Source organism: Cervus canadensis, chromosome 3, assembly GCF_019320065.1.
Source record: "Cervus canadensis isolate Bull #8, Minnesota chromosome 3, ASM1932006v1, whole genome shotgun sequence".
Taxonomy (NCBI): Eukaryota; Metazoa; Chordata; class Mammalia; order Artiodactyla; family Cervidae; genus Cervus; species Cervus canadensis.
Genome location: NC_057388.1, coordinates 59,340,384 through 59,360,346, shown reverse-complemented (window position 1 = coordinate 59,360,346; position 19,963 = coordinate 59,340,384). Strand labels below are relative to the sequence as shown.

Here is a 19,963-nt window from a genome sequence, read left to right as displayed (position 1 = left end):
AAGAATTCCTTCATAGTGAGAAAAATATATATGTGCTTTTAATTTTTATTTAAACCTGTTACTGACATGTGTACTGTTATTCTCTACGTATACTTGTGTATTTTTGTGGTTAGAGAAGCATGTACATGTATATACAAATACATATCTATATAAATATATTTAATAAAAACAACGTGTCTGAATTGTTAAAATGTCAATTTTTGTTATTTTAAATGTAATATAATTTTAGACTCCTTTAATAAATGTCCAGTGGACAGATTTATTATTATTATTATTTTTAATTTCCTGCATCAGATCTAGGCCTTTGATAAATGCCACAGACAACCCTAGCAGTGTAGGACGGGCTTGACAGTTCTTCAATAAAGGGCTGTGTGGTTTTTTTTTTGTCAGTGTCTTCCTCCCAGTGACAGCTGCTTTGTTCTTTTCTAGTCAGATTTTCTAGTTAACACATCAAAAGTGTATCTGTGTACACAAAGTACGAAGAAAACAGTTCAAAGAGGTAAGAGATTCACTTTTAACTCTTCGCTACATTTTCCCCACCCTTGTCACAAAAGACGTCTCCCATGGAAACTTCAGAACAAGGTGAGGAGTTCATGATGGAGCACTGAGGTGTGTACAGCATTTAGGAATTGGTGTGTTAGAAGGCGAGTTGGTCAGGCAAAGCACTGATAGACCCCACATCAGTGAGTGCCAAGCTGCGATGAGGAATTTGTGTTTTCCCAAGAAAACCAAGCCATACAGGCTTTTTTTTTTTTTTTTTTTTTTTTTTTTATTATTATTATTTTTTTCCAGTGGGTTTTGTCATACATTGATATGAATCAGCCATGGATTTACATGTATTCCCAATCCCGATCCCCCCTCCCACCTCCCTCTCCACCCGATTCCTCTGGGTCTTCCCAGTGCACCAGGCCCGAGCACTTGTCTCATGCATCCACCTGGGCTGGTGATCTGTTTCACCATAGATAGTATACATGCTGTTCTTTTGAAATATCCCACCCTCACATTCTCCCACAGAGTTCAAAAGTCTGTTCTGTATTTCTGTGTCTCTTTTTCTGTTTTGCATATAGGGTTATCGTTATCACCTTTCTAAATTCCATATATATGTGTTAGTATGCTGTAATGTTCTTTATCTTTCTGGCTTACTTCACTCTGTATAATGGGCTCCAGTTTCATCCATCTCATTAGGACTGTTCAAATGAATTCTTTTTGACGGCTGAGTAATATTCCATGGTGTATATGTACCACAGCTTCCTTATCCATTCATCTGCTGATGGGCATCTAGGTTGCTTCCATGTCCTGGCTAATTATTAAACAGTGCTGCAGTATGAACATTCGGGGGTGCACATGTCTCTTTCAGATCTGTTTCCCTCAGTGTGTATGCCCAGAAGTGGGATTGCTGGGTCATATGGCAGTTCTATTTCCAGTTTTTTAAGAATCTCCACACTGTTCTCCATAGCGGCTGCACTAGTTTGCATTCCCACCAACAGTGTAAGAGGGTTCCCTTTTCTCCACACCCTCTCCAGCATTTATTGCTTGTAGACTTTTGGATAGCAGCCATCCTGACTGGCGTGTAATGGTACCTCATTGTGGTTTTGATTTGCATTTCTCTGATAATGAGTGATGTTGAGCATCTTTTCATGTGTTTGTTAGCCATCTGTATGTCTTCTTTGGAGAAATGTCTGTTTAGTTCTTTGGCCCATTTTTTGATTGGGTCATTTATTTTTCTGGAATTGAGCTTCAGGAGTTGCTTGTATATTTTTGAGATTAATCCTTTGTCTGTTTCTTCATTTGCTATTATTTTCTCCCAATCTGAGGGCTGTCTTTTCACCTTACTTATAGTTTCCTTTGTTGTGCAAAAGCTTTTAAGTTTCATTAGGTCCCATTTGTTTATTTTTGCTTTTATTTCCAATATTCTGGGAGGTGGGTCATAGAGGATCTTGCTGTGATTTATGTCGGAGAGTGTTTTGCCTATGTTCTCCTCTAGGAGTTTTATAGTTTCTGGTCTTACATTTAGATCTTTAATCCATTTTGAGTTTATTTTTGTGTATGGTGTTAGAAAGTGTTCTAGTTTCATTCTTTTACAAGTGGTTGACCAGTTTTCCCAGCACCACTTGTTAAAGAGGTTGTCTTTTTTCCATTGTATATCCTTGCCTCCTTTGTCAAAGATAAGGTGTCCATAGGTTCGTGGATTTATCTCTGGGCTTTCTATTCTGTTCCATTGATCTATATTTCTGTCTTTGTGCCAGTACCATACTGTCTTGATGACTGTGGCTTTGTAGTAGAGTCTGAAGTCAGGCAGGTTGATTCCTCCAGTTCCATTCTTCTTTCTCAAGATTACTTTGGCTATTCGAGGTTTTTTGTATTTCCATACAAATTGTGAAATTATTTGGTCTAGTTCTGTGAAAAATACCGTTGGTAGCTTGATAGGGATTGCATTGAATCTATAGATTGCTTTGGGTAGAATAGCCATTTTGACAATATTGATTCTTCCAATCCATGAACACGGTATGTTTCTCCATCTGTTTGTGTCCTCTTTGATTTCTTTCATCAGTGTTTTATAGTTTTCTATGTATAGGTCTTTTGTTTCTTTAGGTAGATATACTCCTAAGTATTTTATTCTTTTTGTTGCAATGGTGAATGGTATTGTTTCTTTAATTTCTCTTTCTGTTTTTTCATTGTTAGTATATACGAATGCAAGGGATTTCTGTGTGTTAATTTTATATCCTGCAACTTTACTATATTCATTGATTAGCTCTAGTAATTTTCTGGTAGAGTCTTTAGGGTTTTCTATATAGAGGATCATGTCATCTGCAAACAGTGAGAGTTTTACTTCTTCTTTTCCTATCTGGATTCCTTTTACTTCTTTTTCTGCTCTGATTGCTGTGGCCAGAACGTCCAACACTATGTTGAATAGTAGTGGTGAGAGTGGGCACCCTTGTCTTGTTCCTGATTTCAGGGGAAATGCTTTCAATTTTTCACCATTGAGGGTGATGCTTGCTGTGGGTTTGTCATATATAGCTTTTATTATGTTGAGGTATGTTCCTTCTATTCCTGCTTTTTGGAGAGTTTTAATCATAAATGAGTGTTGAATTTTGTCAAAGGCTTTCTCTGCATCTATTGAGATAATCATATGGTTTTTATCTTTCAATTTGTTAATGTGGTGCATTACATTGATTGATTTGCGGATATTGAAGAATCCTTGCATTCCTGGGATAAAGCCCACTTGGTCGTGGTGTATGATTTTTTTAATATGTTGTTGAATTCTGTTTGCTAGAATTTTGTTAAGGATTTTTGCATCTATGTTCATCAGTGATATTGGCCTGTAGTTTTCTTTTTTTGTGGCATCTTTGTCTGGTTTTGGAATTAGGGTGATGGTGGCCTCATAGAATGAGTTTGGAAGTTTACCTTCTTCTGCAATTTTCTGGAAGAGTTTGAGTAAGGTAGGTGTTAGCTCTTCTCTAAATTTTTGGTAGAATTCAGCTGTGAAGCCATCTGGTCCTGGGCTTTTGTTTGCTGGAAGATTTTTGATTACAGTTTCGATTTCCTTGCCTGTGATGGGTCTGTTAAGATCTTCTATTTCTTCCTGGTTCAGTTTTGGAAAGTTATACTTTTCTAAGAATTTGTCCATTTCATCCAAGTTGTCCATTTTATTGGCATAGAGCTGCTGGTAGTAGTCTCTTATGATCCTTTGTATTTCAGTGTTGTCTGTTGTGATCTCTCCATTTTCATTTCTAATTTTGTTAATTTGGTTTTTCTCTCTTTGTTTCTTAATGAGTCTTGCTAATGGTTTGTCAATTTTGTTTATTTTTTCAAAAAACCAGCTTTTAGCTTTGTTGATTTTTGCTATGGTCTCTTTAGTTTCTTTTGCATTTATTTCTGCCCTGATTTTTAAGATTTCTTTCCTTCTGCTAACTCTGGGGTTCTTCATTTCTTCCTTCTCTAATTGCTTTAGGTGTAGAGTTAGGTTATTTATTTGTTTTTTTCTTGTTTCTTGATGTAAGCCTGTAATGCTATGAACCTTCCCCTTAGCACTGCTTTTACAGTGTCCCATAGGTTTTGGGTTGTTGTGTTTTCATTTTCATTCATTTCTATACATATTTTGATTTCTTTTTTGATTTCTTCTATGATTTGTTGGTTATTCAGAAGCGTGTTATTTAGCCTCCATATGTTTGAAGTTTTAACAATTTTTTTCCTGTAATTGAGATCTAATCTTACTGCACTGTGGTCAGAAAAGATGACTGGAATGATTTCAATTTTTTGAATTTTCCAAGACCAGATTTATGGCCCAGGATGTGATCTATTCTGGAGAATGTTCCGTGTGCACTTGAGAAAAAGGTGAAGTTGATTGTTTTGGGGTGAAATGTCCTATAGATATCAATTAGGTCTAGCTGGTCCATTGTGTCATTTAAGGTTTGTGTTTCCTTGTTAATTTTCTGTTTAGTTGATCTATCCATAGTCGTGAGTGGGGTATTAAAGTCTCCCACTATTATTGTGTTACTATTAATTTCCTCTTTCATACTCGTTAGCGTTTGCTGTACATATTGCGGTGCTCCTATGTTGGGTGCATATATATTTATAATTGTTATATCTTCTTCTTGGATTGATCCTTTGATCATTATGTAGTGTCCTTCTTTGTCTCTTTTCACATCCTTTATTTGAAAGTCTATTTTATCTGATATGAGTATTGCGACTCCTGCTTTCTTTTGGTCTCCGTTTGCATGAAATATTTTTTTCCAGCCCTTCACTTTTAGTCTGTATGTGTCTCTTGTTTTGAGGTGGGTCTCTTGTAGACAGCATATATAGGGGTCTTGTTTTTGTATCCATTCAGCCAATCTTTGTCTTTTGGTTGGGGCATTCAACCCATTTACATTTAAGGTAATTATTGATAGGTGTGGTCCCGTTGCCATTTACTTTGTTGTTTTGGGTTCATGTTTATACAACCTTTCTGTATTTCCTGTCTAGAGAAGATCCTTTAGCATTTGTTGAAGAGCTGGTTTGGTGGTGCTGAATTCTCTCAGCATTTGCTTATCTGTAAAGCTTTTGAATTCTCCTTCATATCTGAATGAGATCCTTGCTAGATACAGTAATCTAGGTTGTAGGTTATTCTCTTTCATTACTTTCAGTACGTCCTGCCATTCCCTTCTGGCCTGGAGGGTTTCTATTGATAGATCAGCTGTTATCCTTATGGGAATCCCTTTGTGTGTTATTTGTTGTTTTTCCCTTGCTGCTTTTAATATTTGTTCTTTGTGTTTGATCTTTGTTAATTTGATTAATATGTGTCTTGGGGTGTTTCGCCTTGGGTTTATCCTGTTTGGGACTCTCTGGGTTTCTTGGATTTGGGTGGCTATTTCCTTCCCCATTTTAGGGAAGTTTTCAGCTATTATCTCCTCGAGTATTTTCTCATGGCCTTTCTTTTTGTCTTCTTCTTCTGGAACTCCTATGATTCGAATGTTGGGGCGTTTCACAGTGTCCCAGAGGTCCCTGAGATTGTCCTCATTTCTTTTGATCCTTTTTTCTTTTTTCCTCTCTGCTTCATTTATTTCCACCATTTTATCTTCTACCTCACTTATCCTATCTTCTGCCTCCGTTATTCTACTCTTGGTTCCCTCCAAAGTGTTTTTGATCTCATTCATTGCATTATTCATTTTTAATTGACTCTTTTTATTTCTTCTAGGTCTTTATTAAACAGTTCTTGAATCTTTTCAATCTTTGTTTCCAGGCTATTTATCTGTAACTCCATTTTGTTTTCAAGATTTTGGATCATTTTTATTATCATTATTCTAAATTCTTTTTCAGGTAGATTCCCTATCTCCTCCTCTTTTGTTTGACTTGGTGGGCATTTTTCATGTTCCTTTACCTGTTGGGTATTTCTTTGCCTTTTCATCTTGTTTAGATTGCTGTATCTGGAGTGGGCTTTCTGTATTCTGGAGGTCTGTGGTTCCTTTTTATTGTGGAGGATTAACCCAGTGGGTGGGGTTAGACGATTGGCTTGTCAAGATTTCCTGGTTAGGGGAGCTTGCGTCAGTGTTCTGGTGCGTGGAACTTGATTTCTTTTCTTTGGAGAGCAATGGAGTGCCCAGTAATGAGTTTTGAGATGGGTCTATGTGTTAGGTGTGTCCTTGGGCAGCCTGTATGTTGATGTTCAGGGCTATGTTCCTGCGTTGCTGGAGAATTTGCGTGGTATGTCTTGCTCTAAAACTTATTGGCTCTTGGGTGGTGGTTGGTTTCAGTGTAGGTATGGAGGCTTTTGGACGTCACTTATTACTTAAAGTTCCATGTAGTCAGGAGTTTTCTGGTTCTCAGGTTTTGGGCTTAAGTCTCCTGCCTCTGGATTTCAGTTTTATTCTTCCTGTAGTCTCAGGACTTCTCCAACTATACAGCCCTGATAAGAAAACTTCTAGGTTAATGGCTAAAAGATTCTCCCCCGTTAGGGACACCCAGAGAGGTTCACAGAGTTACATGAAGAAGAGGAGAGGGAGGAGGGAGATAGAGATGAACAGAGGAGAAAAAGGGGGACTCAAGAGGAGAGAGACAGATCTACGCAGCTGTCTGTTCCCAGAGTGTTCTCCGTAGCCCAGTCACCTACAAGGATTCACAGAATTGGATTGGGAAGAGAAGGGGAAAGGAGGAAATAGAGGTGTTCTGAGGTAGAAAACAGAGAGTCAAGATTGGGAGAGAATAATCTTCGGTTTAAAATAGGGCTTCTCTTCTTTTTTTTTTTTTGTAAGGTTATAGTGTATTGAAAATGAAAATTAAGGAGTAGTAGAGGAGTACTAGAGGACTTTAAAAGAAATAAGAGAAAAGAAAAATAGAAAATAGAAGAGAAAAAGGAAAGAAAAAAAGAAAAAAAAAGAAAGAAAAAGAAAAAAAAGAAAAAAAAAAAAAGAAAAAAGAAAAAAAAATTTTTTTTTTCCCCCCTAATTAAAAAAATCGTAAAAGTCTGTGGAAATGAAAGTTAAGGAGTAATGGGGGAGTAATAGGGGATTTTAAAGGAAAATAGAAGAAAGAAAGAAGAAAAAAAAGAAAAAAAAATTGAAAAAAAAAAAAAGAGAAAAAAGTAAAATTATATCTAGGAGTTTCTCTGGAGCTGTTGCGGTCAGTGTGGGTTCGGCTCAGTTTCAGATAGCTCCTCGTTCCAGCTTACGCTTCTCGATACCTACAGGCCCCTCCGGTGTAGTCAGTGTTTCCTAGAGGGATTTTAATCTGTTGCACCAGTCCCTTCTGAAGCGGTTCCCTTTGTTTATTTGGGTTCTGTTTGCCGGTCTCTTCAGAGCCTCATTTCCGCCCTGACACAGGCGGGCGGAGGTGGACTCTTATTCAGGTAGCTAGTTCCGTCGCTCTGCGGGGCAGGGAGGGGCTTGCGCTGCCGGGAGTGGCTGGCGCTATGGGGACGGGCTGGCGCCGCGGGGATGGGCTGGGGCTGCCGGGAAGGGCTGACGCTGCTTTCTCCGTCTGTGCTGCTCAGGCTCCCGGCTGTTCTATATGGAGCGCGCCCCGCGCTGCGCGAGGTTCCAGCCCTCGGGTGTTCCACAAAAGCGCGGAAGGAAAAGCTGCGCCTGCTCTCTGTGCCTTCCCCGTCAGAGCGGTCCAGGCAGCCAGGGGCTTGGTGGGCGCACTCTACCCAGGTGTGGCGCGCCCCCTCCCTTCCGCGGACCCAGTCTCAGTTTCCGCTGGCGCCAGTCGGGCGCGCGCGCCTTCCGCCCTCCGCGTCCCCAGCCCCAGTCCCAGCCCGCGCCGGTAGGCTGCCTGCCTCCTGTGTCTCGCCGCGACCTTCCCCTCCCACCTGCCTCCTGCCTCCGGCGGGGCTGGGCCGGTCCGCAGCCTGCGAGCTCCTCTCTGGACCCTCTCGGTCTCTTTGTTCTGCGAACGGCCGGCAGTGTGTTCGGGCCGGTTAATTTACTCTCTCTTTTGGTCTCCCACAGTTCAAGTTGGCAACTCACAGAAGTTCCCTCCGATTGTCCTCAGGGCACTCGGCCGGACCCTACCCCAAGCAATGCCGCCTAAGAGCTCCCGGGACGGATCTCCGTCCTTAGCTCTTTTGTCTCACTTTTTATCTTTTATATTTTGTCCTACCTCCTTTCGAAGACAATGGGCTGCTTCTCTGGGCGCCCGATGACCTCAGCTAGCGATCCGAAGTTGTTTTGCGAAGTTTGCTCTGCGTTCAGTTATTCTTTTGATGAATTTGTAGGAGAGAAAGGGGTCTCCCCGTCCTACTCCTCCGCCATCTTGGCTCCTCCCCTCTGTAATTACAAGCTATTTATTATGGATCTTAGATCTATGGTTTTTGACTGCCTGCTGGGTTTCTAATTTAGCAGAGTTCTGACATGTAAGAGTGTGTGTCTTCCTGTTCATTAGATCCCAAATTTTGACTTCACATCCACTCTGACTACCCTTAGAATTTTTAATTCCTTGGGTCTAAGGAGTTTTGCTTTCAGAGAGGAGATGCACTTGGGGGTGACTTTTCCTTAAGGCTGCAGCCAGGTTTGCTGAATGCATAAAGCCGATTTAACAGATGCTCTGAGGTAATGCCCCGGGTGGGGACATCTGGTATCAAAACTATGGTTTTGTGTAACCGCTCTTTGTGAAACTAAGTCAATGTTCATCATGCCAAGCAGCATATATACCTGATCGATGTTCTCAGTTACTTTGGTGGTGGCTAAAGGGTACTGTAATTTTTTTTTTAAATATACTCCTTTAATTTGAATGGTGACCATAACTATGTATTACATTTGTATTAAGAAGAAAGTATGAACATAAATCATAGGGCTGAGACTGACAGTGAGTCATGATGCCACCTTTATTATGAAGGCGAGGGTGAGGAAAGGAGCTTTGCCCAGCTCGGAGCCAGGATATCTGGGTTCAGGTTGGAGTCAGCCGTTCACTCTGGGACTGTGGACAGCTCCTGAGCCCACCTGGGCCTCACAGGCAGGAAGAACACTCCTCTCATGGCAGTGGTTCTCAGCCTGGGCTACATGCTGGAATTATCTGGGGAGCCTGGTCCTGAGAGAAATCAGATCTGAGCTTCAGGGGCTGGGAGACAGTGCCAGGCTTTGTGAAGAACTGCGCACGGTTCTGATTAACAGCCCAGGCTGAGCATCACTGCCCCATAGTGTTTTAAGGAGTTGGTGAGATTCTCGAGGAGAACCCTGATCACGTAACAGATGCCAAAAATGGGGAAAGAAAAGGAGACTGGATTACTCTGCTCAACCACACCTTCCGATCAGACACCAATAACCAATAAACGAGAAAACTAGAAGTCTGTCTACCAGCCTTGCAGGAATGGGTACAATGGCTGAAGACTGATGCTCACTCATTTTTTTTTTTTTTTTGATGCTCACTCTTTCAGTGGCCAGGCAGATCCTGGGATGACCCCATCAGAGTGTTTACCATTGGCCTTGGAAATGATGGTCATTTTCTGTGTGTGATATCCAGTGGGAATGTTTGAGCAACATTGGTTGGGGTGGGCTCATTATTCCTATGCTTCAGTGGCCTTGCAAAGCCATCAGGGTACTGAGACAACAAACATGTAGAAATAGAGCTGTTGGGTTGGTGGGGGCCACCCATCCCCAAGCTCCATGTACCTCACTGTAGGGGAGAGGTGATGGGTGAGTTGGAGAGTGTGGAGGTTTGGGACTCTCAGGGGTTCTGCTCATTCAAAAAGGGAAGAGATGACAGTCTGGATTCATTTTAGAATTAGACCCTGGGAGTGTCTCAAGAGGCTCTGCAACTCCCAGGGGATTGGAGAGAAGCACTATATTAGCACTTATGCTAATGAACGTGTGGTGAGCATTTGTATTTTCGGTTTTATCCGGAAAGGTTAGCCGTTAAAATGACTTTGAGAAGATCCAAACATGATGCATTACCTGTTTGTAGAACAAGATGCATGTGAACCAAAAACACTATGTCACAACACTTCAGCAAGATTGGGACTGTAGCAAGTGTCTACTAAATGCTAGGTGCATTTAGCAGACACTTGTTTTCTCTTAGCACTGATTTAGAGCTGGAATTTGGTGCATAGGCTGAACTTGGGCTCCCAGCCCCCAAATACCATCCCCCCGCCACTCTCTCTCTCACACACACACACTGACACTCAAACACTTACAGACACTTCTTACATCTCTCCTTGGTGCTAGAATAGAACTGGAGAGATCTTCTTCAGTCTCTTGACTTTGAAGACTACTGGGTACACTTGTGAATCTTCCCAAGGTCTTTGTCAGGGCTGAGTCTCCTGCACATGTTCCAGGAGTGTTCATCATGAGGTAAGAGAGCTGGTCAGTTGCTCCTCTCTAGTCTGTCCCCAAATCAGGCGACGAACATGGTCATTCCAGCCTTAACTCACGGTAGGAGATGGGCCTTGTGTACGTTTGTGAGCTCAATTTTGAAATCCATCCCTACCACTACAAAGTTAGTCATAGAGCTACTCAGAACAGCTATTTTCCTGTGCATAAATGAGAGAGTGATAATATTTATCTCCCAGGAATTTAATAAGAATGAAAGCCACAACACCCAGCATTTAGTAGACATTTTTCCAGTCCCAGTCTTGTTGAAGTGTTGTGACATAGTATTTTTGGTTCATGTGCATCTTGTTCTGCAAACAGGTAATGCATCATGTTTGGATCTTCTCAAAGTCATTTTAACGGCTAACCTTTCTGGATAAAACCAAAGATGCAAATACTCACCACACTTTCATTAGCATAAGTGCTAATATAGTACAGCTGTCCCACAGCTATAAAACACTGACGCCTGTGTCTCTGCTTGGCATGGGGAATATTATTTTTTCTCTTACTGAGCCGATTCAATACTCAACTTTGTCATTATTTGAGTTGGAACTTTAGATTGCTGCATTTTAATGCACTCTACTATTAAGGATAGTTGGATGGCCGTGTGCAAATATTTTTGTTCTCACAATGCAGTCCTGGCCCAGGTAGCCCAATGGGCAAAATATGATTTACACAAATATTATCATTTCTGTAGTGTGTACCAGAAAGAAATGGTAGAGCAAAAGAAAGCTTCTCTCTCTTGGAGTTTGGTTATCTATGTTAAATTGGCTGGTCAAGAAGGGACTTTCCACCCTGTTCATCTGCCTCTAACCTCAATCTGTTCCTGGATGGATATACCTGCTCCAGAAAGAGCAAAATCTCATTGGCTATCACAGAGTTGTCTCATGAAGATGAAGGCAAGATAGGAGGAGGGAAGCTGGGAAAGGCTCAACTGTGTGCTAGGATTCTGGGGATTCTGTTTGAAGCTGATTTCAAATGTGTCTTGTCTTTTTTTTTTTGCCTAGAACAAGGAAGTGACCTGTAAGAGAGAGAAGTGCCCAGTGTTGTCCAGAGACTGTGCCTTGGCCATCAAGCAGAGGGGAGCCTGTTGCGAGCGGTGCAAAGGTGATTTATGTCTTGGCTGCCTTTTTTTGGCTGTTCCTGCAAGCGTTTTTATTTCTTTCTCTCACCTTTCTATTCACTCAGCTTTTGGCTGGGATGCAATGGGGTGTCAGGAGGGAAGCGAGTGAGTGTTGGGGGGCTGGTGGTAAGGAGGAATCTCCTAGTGGGGGATGAAAGCATAGAGAGCATCTGCATCTTTGGCTTATTTTCTGAGGCAAGTTGTTAAAATGTCCTGGAGGAGATGTAAACATGATGCCCCTGCATGTTGGTACACACACACGCAAACCTGTTTTGTCAAGAAGTTTCAACACTCAGTTTTTCCAGGCTTTAGCTTGCCCTGACCACCTCTGCCAAAGGAGTGTTTAAGACCAGTTTGTATCGTAATAGTTTTTTCTTCTGAATTAAGCTGAAGTTCTTCCCTTTGTCTTTGAAACATCCTTAAAATATTCTTATTCCACCACCGCCCCCCCCCAACCCTCCGCCCCGTCTCCTGAGACTCTCCAGCATGCCCATCTCTCTAGAACCTGTTCTTCCAGCCTTGCTTCTGCCTTCACTCAGGTCTTTCCTCCCAACCTGCCCAGATGCTGCCTGTGCTTAAGGTCCCCCAGCCCTCATCCATCTCATCATAGCTAAGTTTCCATGGCATCAGAAGGCCACACAGACATTTCAGTGATGTGCCTTTTCTCCTTCGTTGTCTCGTTTGTGTTCAGTAGATTGTCAGCTCCTCAGGACAGGAGCCAGGTCCTGCTCTGATGATGCCTAGTGTATGTAGTGTGGTCCTGCAGACATCAAAATGAGCACAGTGCTTCAGGATGTGGCTCTGGAGTCACACTGCCAAGTCCAGATCCAACAGTCCTGGGTTGCAAAAATATTTCTCACCCCCCAGAGATGCATCCTGGGTTGCAGAGTGTTCCCCAAAAGTTAACATCCACTAGGAACCCCAGAATGTGACCTTAATTGGAAATAGGATCTTTGGAGATATAGTTAGTTAAGGTCGTGCTGAATTAGGGGTGGCTCCAAATATATTATGCCTGGGGTCTTTATATGAAGAGAAGACAGAGACACACAGAGGAGGTGGCCATGTAATGAGAGAAGCAGGTATGAATGCCTGGGCTGTGTTGCTGAGATTCACATTATTCACTTGCTCTGGGGAGAGAAGCTTAGCATCTGTCTTTTTGAAAAGATCCTGGGGGATTTAATATGCAGCCGGCTGGGGACATCTGAAAGAGATCTTGATCGGGTGATTTCTACCCTCACAGAAGAGAATGCATTTTTGGAGCAGCAAGAGAGGGGCCCCTTCTGTAGAGCTCTCAAAAGCAGTTCTCTAGAAACCAGGTAAACTAAAGCACCATTTCCAGTGACAACCCCCAAGTCTCTATACTCAAATAAGAGTTTGAACTTTTCAACACACACTATTATATGAAACCCACATGTCAAGAATTAATGCCCAATTGTTTGTGAGTGACTATAATTATAAGAGTAAACTATAATGTTTAAGGCTATAAGTAAATATATGAGGCAGAGCTTGGAGTTGTGTTGCCACAAGTCAAGGAATGTCTCTGGCTACCAAGAGTTGGGAAAAGCCCAGGGGGATTCTTCCCCAGAACCTTCAGATGGAGCCTGGTCCTGCCAACACCTTCATTTGGAAACTTCTAGTCTCTGAAACTGTGAGAGAATACATTTCTGTTGTCCTAAGCTCCCAAGCTTGTGATAATTTGTCACAGCAGCCTGAGAAACTAATACCTCAAAGTTTCCACTTGAGCAAGTAGAGACGTGGAGCCTCTCTCTTCCGCATTCCCTCACCTGTTAAACGAAGATAGCAATTGAGTTGGAGAGGTAGCTAATGGTGAGAAACCAAGTGTTTAGCACAGTGCCTGGCATGTAACCTTTTCTCAGCTAGTATAAATATAGTGGTACTCTATAAATACCTAATGGACTTGACTATAACTGTGTTTTCTGAAGCCTTTTGGAGTAGGAGTAGTCAGTCATTTACTTCTTACCTCTTTCCTACTGAGTTGGGAGTCAGATGTTTTACTCACGTGACTTCGGAGAGCTATGGATGCAAGACTTGAAATAGTAATTTCTTAGGAATCTCCCAAGCTGATGGTCAGATAAAGTAGTTACAATTAAGAATACATTGCTGAATTAGTGTGTGTCTAACTTACTGTTGATTCACCTTAAAGAACCTCTTCCATTTCATTCTCTATTTTTTAACTGCTGATTTGCCAGCTTCATCTTGCAAGGCAGCCTCGCCAGTGAGAGATGAATTGGATGCTACAGGGTGGAAGCAGAATGTGTGAAGGGACCATGCCCAAGGCTTCATTCTGTTTCCTGTTATCATGGTACAGGGGGCACCTTGGGTTGCTCTACTGTGTAACCTCCTTTCCTTTTTGTCCTGCTGTTTCCTTTATCATCATTCTTTCTTCCCATCATCCTGATCTTCCAAGGGAGAGGGATACTTTTCCTAATATTCACTTTTCTCTTAAGATAAGGCTCTTCAAATGGAACTGGACCCAAGAATAGACCATTGAATTCAGTGTCCTGAGTTCTCCATTTTAAAAAATTAATTTATTTATTTGGCTGTGCCGAGTCTTAGTTGTGGCATGAAGAATCTTTTTTTAGTTGCAGCGTGTGGGGTCTAGGTCTCTGGCCAGGGATTAAACCCAAGGCACAGAGTCTTAGCCACTGGACAGCCAGGGAAGTCCCCTGAGTTCTCATTCTGATAGCAAAGTCAAGGCCTTCTGGGGAGGTCAAAATCCCCAGCCTGCCTCAAGACGGACCTTCCTGATAGAAACTCCTGAGTAGACCTGACCTGTCAGGCTCTAGAGGGGGATCTTAAAGATGCCTCCTTTATTTTCTCAATTTCTACTCCACAATACAATGTTTGTCTCCTGGGTTTTAAGAAACACAGTTGTATTTGCTCTTAGCTACTGGTTTATTTATATTTTTCTGATTAGAATAGTTACATATGCTCACAGAAGAAGCTTTTAAAAATAGGCTCAACTGTGGAAAAGCAGAAAATAAATTACTCATAATCTTACCACCCAGAAGTAATAAATAATTGTTGATATTGATATATCTTTCCTATATTTTCACCAATGTAAAAGTGTTTACCTAGCTGATGTCTTGGGCGTCCTTGGTGGCTCAGTGGGTAAAGAATCCACCTTTAGTGGATTCTTCAATTAGACATAGGAAATGCAGGTTCGATCCCTAGGTCAGGAAAGATCCCCTTGGAAGAGGGCATGGCAACCCACTCAAGTATTCTTGTCTAGAGAATCCCACGGACAGAGGAGACTGATGGGCTATATAGTCCATGGGGTCACAAAGAGCTGGATACAACTGAAGAGACTAAGCGCACACACAATTGGTATCTTACCATCGAATTATATTATTTCTGCTTTATGTTCTTCTCCCACTTAACATCAGGGGAGGAGGGAATAAAGTATTTTCTATAAAACTGAATCTTCTAGGAAATAACAGCTGTTACCAGTTTATTGTCTTTCCCAGACCTTTTTCGGTTTATTACATATGCAAACATTTACATATATATGTCATCTTGTATATGTGGTTTTATTTTACGTGTTGTTGTTCAGTCCCTCAGTTGTGTCTGAACCTTTGTGACCCCATGGACTGCAGAATGCCAGGCTTCCCTGTCCTTTATCATCTCCCGGAGTCTGCTCAAACTCATGTCCATTGAGTCAGTGATGCCATCCAATCATCCCATCTTCTGTTGTCCCTTTCTCTTTTCTTCAGTCTTTCCCAGCATCAAGGCTTTTCCAATGAATCAGTTCTTTCGCATCAGATGGCCAAAGTATTGGAGATTCAGATTCAGCATCAGTCCTTCCATGAATATTCAGGATTGATTTCCTTTAGGATTGACTGGTTTGATTTCCTTGCTGTCCAAGGGATTCTCAAGAGTCTTCTCCAGTACCACAGTTCAAAAGCATCAGTTCTTCAGTGTTCAGCTTTCTTTGTGGTCCAACTCTCACATCCATACATGACTACTGGAAAAACCATAGCTTTGACTATACAGACCTTTGTTAGCAAAGTAGTGCCTCTGCTTTTTAATACGCTGTCTAGGTTTGTCATAGATTTTATTCTAAGGAACAAGAGTCTTTTAATTTCATGGTTGCAGTCAACGTCCACAGTGATTTTGGAACCACAGTAATTTTGAAGAAAATAAACTGTTTCCATTGTTTCCCCATCTATTTGCCATGAAGTAATGGGACCGGATGCCATGATCTTTGTTTCTTGAATGTTGAGTTTTAAGCCAGCTTTTTTACTCTCCTCTTTCACCATCATCAAGGGGCTCTTTGTTCCTCTTTGCTCTGTCATAAGGGTGGTGTCATCTGCATATCTGAGGTTATTGATATTTCTCCAGGCAATCTTGATTCCAGTTTGTGCTTCTTCCAGTCCTGGATTTCACATGATGTACTTTGCATATAAGTTAAATAAGCAGGGTGACAATATACAGCCTTGATGTACTCCTTTCCCAACCAGTCCATTGTTTATATACAATTCTAACTGTTGCTTCTTGACCTGCATATAGATTTCTCAGGAGGCAGGTAAGGTGGTCTGGTATTCTCATCTCTTAAAGAATTTTCTACAGTTTGTTGCGATCCTCACAAAGGCTTTAGTGTAGTCGATGAAGAAGAGGTAAATGTTTTTCTGGAATTCTCTTGCTTTTTCTATGATCCAACAGATGTTGGCAATTTCATCTCTGGTTCTTCCTCTGCCTTTTCTAAATCCAGCTTGTACATCTGGAAGTTCTCGGTTCACATACTGTTGGAGCCTAGCTTGGAGGATTTTGAGCATAAATTTTTACATAAATGAAATTAAATAGTGCTTATTCTTTTGCTATTTGCTTTGTGAAAATATCTCTACAGCTGTTTTTGCTTTAAAATCTTGCCCATATAGCCACATTGCCCCTATTCTGCCCATGTAACCAATTATTTACTTGAGATTGCGACATGCACACTCCTGTCCCAAGTTTTTCCTGTTCTGGATTTCTCCCATATTATAATGGGACTTTTTTCTCCCTTTCTCTAGTTTTGTGAGAAATGGTATCAAGCTCCTTTTAAAGAACCTAGCTGAGGGTGAGATATTACTTTTATGTTTTTTTCAATGATGTGTAGAAAGCACTGACAGTTGTCAACAAATCAAGACTTGAATGATGCTACTTTTGCAAAATCTTACCCCAGGCTGATGAACTGCAATTATAGGATCAACTGAATTTAGAATATAGGCTAGATGAAGACAGGGGGGCTATTTTGCATGCCTCTTATTGCTTCTTCTTCTTTTTTTTTTTAAGTTTTATTTATTATTTATTTATTTATTTAAGTTGGAGGCTAATTACTTTACAATATTGTGGTGGTTTTTGCCATACATTGACGTGAATCAGCCATGGGTGTACATGTGTTCCTCATCCTGAATTCCCCTCCCATTTCCCTCCCCATCCCATCCCTCTGGATCATCCCAGTGCACCAGCCCTGAGCACCCTGTCTCATGCATTGAACCTGGACTGGTGATCTGTTTTACATATGATAATATACGTGATTCAATGCTATTCTCTCAAATCATCCCACCCACGCCTTCTCCCACAGAGTCTAAAAGTTTGTTCTTTACATCTGTGTCTGTTTTGCTGTCTCGCGTATAGGGTCATCATTACCATCTTTCTAAATTCCATGTATATGCATTAATATATTGTATTGGTGTTTTTCTAACGTACTGCACTCTGGGCTCCAGTTTCATCCACCTCTTTAGAACTGATTCAAATGCATTCTGCTTGATGGCTGAGTAATATTTCATTGTGATAGCTTTCCTATCTGTTCATCTGCCGATGGACATCTAGGTTGCTTCCATGTCCTGGCTATTGTAAACAGTGCTGCAATGAACATTGGGTACATGTGTCTCTTTCAATTCTGCTTTCTTTGGTGTGTATGCCCAGCAGTGGGATTGCTGGGTCATATGACAGTTCTATTTCCAATTTTTTAAGGAATCTCCTTACTGTTCTCCATAGTGGCTGAACTAGTTTGCATTCCCACCAACAGTGAAAGAGGGTTCCCTTTTCTCCACACCCTCTCCAGCATTTATTGCTTGTCGACTTTTGGATAGCAGCCATCCTGACCAGCATGAGATGGTATCTCATTGTGGTTTTGATTTGCATTTCTCTGATGGTGATGTTGAGCATCTTTTCATGTGTTTGTTAGCCATCTGTATGTCTTCTTTGGAGAAATGTCTGTTTATTTCTTTGGCCAATTTTTTTGATTGGGTTGTTTATTTTTCTGGAATTGAGCTGCAGGAGCTGCCTGTATATTTTTGAGATTAATTCTTTGTCAGTTGCTTCATTTGCTATTATTTTCTCCCATTTTGAAGGCTGTCTTTCCACCTTGCTATGGTTTCCTTCATTGTGCAAAAGCTTTTTAAGTTTAATTAGGTCCCATTTGTTTATTTTTTTCTTTTATTTCCATTACTCTGGGAGGTGAATCATAGAGGATCCAGCTGTGATTTATGTCAGAGAGTGTTTTGTCTATGTTTCCCTCTAGGATTTTTATAGTTTCTGGTCTTAGGTTTAGATCTTTAATCCATTTTGAGTTTATTTTTGTGTATAGTGTTAGAAAGTGTTCTAGTTTCATTCTTTTACAAGTGGTTGACCAGTTTTCCCAGCACCACTTGTTAAAAAGAGATTGTCTTTTCTCCATTGTATATTCTTGCCTCCTTTGTCAAAGATAAGGTGTCCACAGGTGCATGAATTTATCTCTGGGCTTTCTATTTTGTTTGACTGGTCTATTTTTCTGTCTTTGTGCCAGTACCATACTGTCTTGATGACTGTAGCTTTGTAGTATATAGTATAGTCTGAAGTCAGGCAGGTTGATTCCTCCAGTTCCAATCTTCTTTCTCAAGATTGCCTTGGCTATTTGAGGTTTTTTGTATTTCCATGCAAATTGTGAGATTATTTGTTCTAGTTCTCTGAAAAATACATTTGGTAGCTTGATAGGGATTGCAATGAATCTATAGATTGCTTTGGGTAGTATACTCATTTTCACTTTATTGATTCTACTGATCCATGAACATGGTATATTTCTCCATCTATTTGTGTCATCTTTGATTTCTTTCATCAGTGTTATATAGTTTACTATATATAGGCCTTTTATTTCTTTAGGTAGATTTATTCCTAAGTATTTTATTCTTTTCATCACAATGGTGATTGAAATTATTTCCTTAATTTCTCTTTCTGTTTTCTCATTGTTCAGTTCAGTTCAGTCACTCAGTCATGTCTGACTCTTTGAACCCCATGAACCGCGGCACGCCAGGCCTCCCTGTCCATCACCAACTCCCGGAGTCTACTCAAACCCATATCCATCGAGTCGGTGGTGCAATCCAGCCATCTCATCCTTTGTTGTCCTCTTCTCCTCCTGCCCCCAATCCCTCCCAGCATCAGGGTCTTTTCCAATGAGTCAGCTCTTCACATGAGGTGGCCAAAGTATTGGAGTTTCAGCTTCAACATTAGTCCTTCCAATGAACACCCAGGACTGATCTCCTTTAGGATGAACTGGTTGGATCTCCTTGCAGTCCAAGGGACTCTCAAGAGTCTTCTCCAATACCACAGTTTAAAAGCAACAATTCTTCTGTGCTCAGCTTTATTTATAGTCCAACTCTCACATCCATACATGACCACTGGAAAAACCATAGCCTTGACTAGACGGACCTTTGTTGGCAAAGTAATGTCTCTGCTTTTTATATGCTGTGTAGGTTGGTCATAACTTTCCTTCCAAGGAGTAAGTGTATTTTAATTTCATGGCTGCAGTCACCATCTGCAGTGATTTTTGGAGCCCCCCAAAATAAAGTCAGCCACTGTTTCCACTGTTTCCCCATCAGTTTGCCATGAAGTGATGGGACCGGATGCCATGATCTTAGCTTTCCGAATGTTGAGCTTTAAGCCAACTTTTTCACTCTCCTCTTTCACTTTCATCAAGAGACTCTTTAGTTCCTCTTCACTTTCTGCCATACGGTGGTGTCATCTGCATATCTGAGGTTATTGATATTTCTCCCAGCAATCTTGATTCCAGCTTGTGCTTCCTCCAGCCCAGCATTTCTCATGATGTACTCTGCATATAAGTTAAATAAGCAGGGTGACAATATACAGCCTTGATGTACTCCTTTTCCTATTTGGAACCAGTCTGTTGTTCCATGTCCAGTTCTAACTCTTGCTTCCTGACCTGCATACAGGTTTCTCAAGAGGCAGGTCAGGTGGTCTGGTATTCACATCTCTTTCAGAATTTTCCACAGTTTATTGTGATCCACACAGTCAAAGGCTTGGTATAGTCAATAAAGCAGAAATAGATGTTTTTCTGGAACTCTCTTGCTTTTTTCTATGATCCAGTGAATGTTGACAATTTGATCTCTGGTTCCTCTGCCTTTTCTAAATCCAGCTTGACCATCTGGAAGTTCACGGTTCACGTATTGCTGAAGCCTGGCTTGTAGAATTTTAAGCATTACTCTACTACCGTGTGAGATGAGTGCAATAGTGCGGTAGTTTGGGCATTCTTTGACATTGCCTTTCTTTGGGATTGGAATGAAAA

General features: G+C 41.2%; 1 protein-coding gene across 3 annotated transcripts in view; it reads left to right on the top strand.

Annotated features, from left to right (window-relative positions):
• The window catches only part of BMPER (BMP binding endothelial regulator), a 262,587-nt gene that overhangs the window by 32,156 nt on the left and 210,468 nt on the right, over window positions 1–19,963 (top strand). For all 3 annotated transcript variants that reach the window (XM_043463230.1, XM_043463229.1, XM_043463228.1), the window contains exon 3: window positions 11,285–11,384. In XM_043463230.1, coding sequence (XP_043319165.1) covers window positions 11,285–11,384 — 100 coding nt within the window. The remainder of the gene's footprint in view (window positions 1–11,284; window positions 11,385–19,963) is intronic.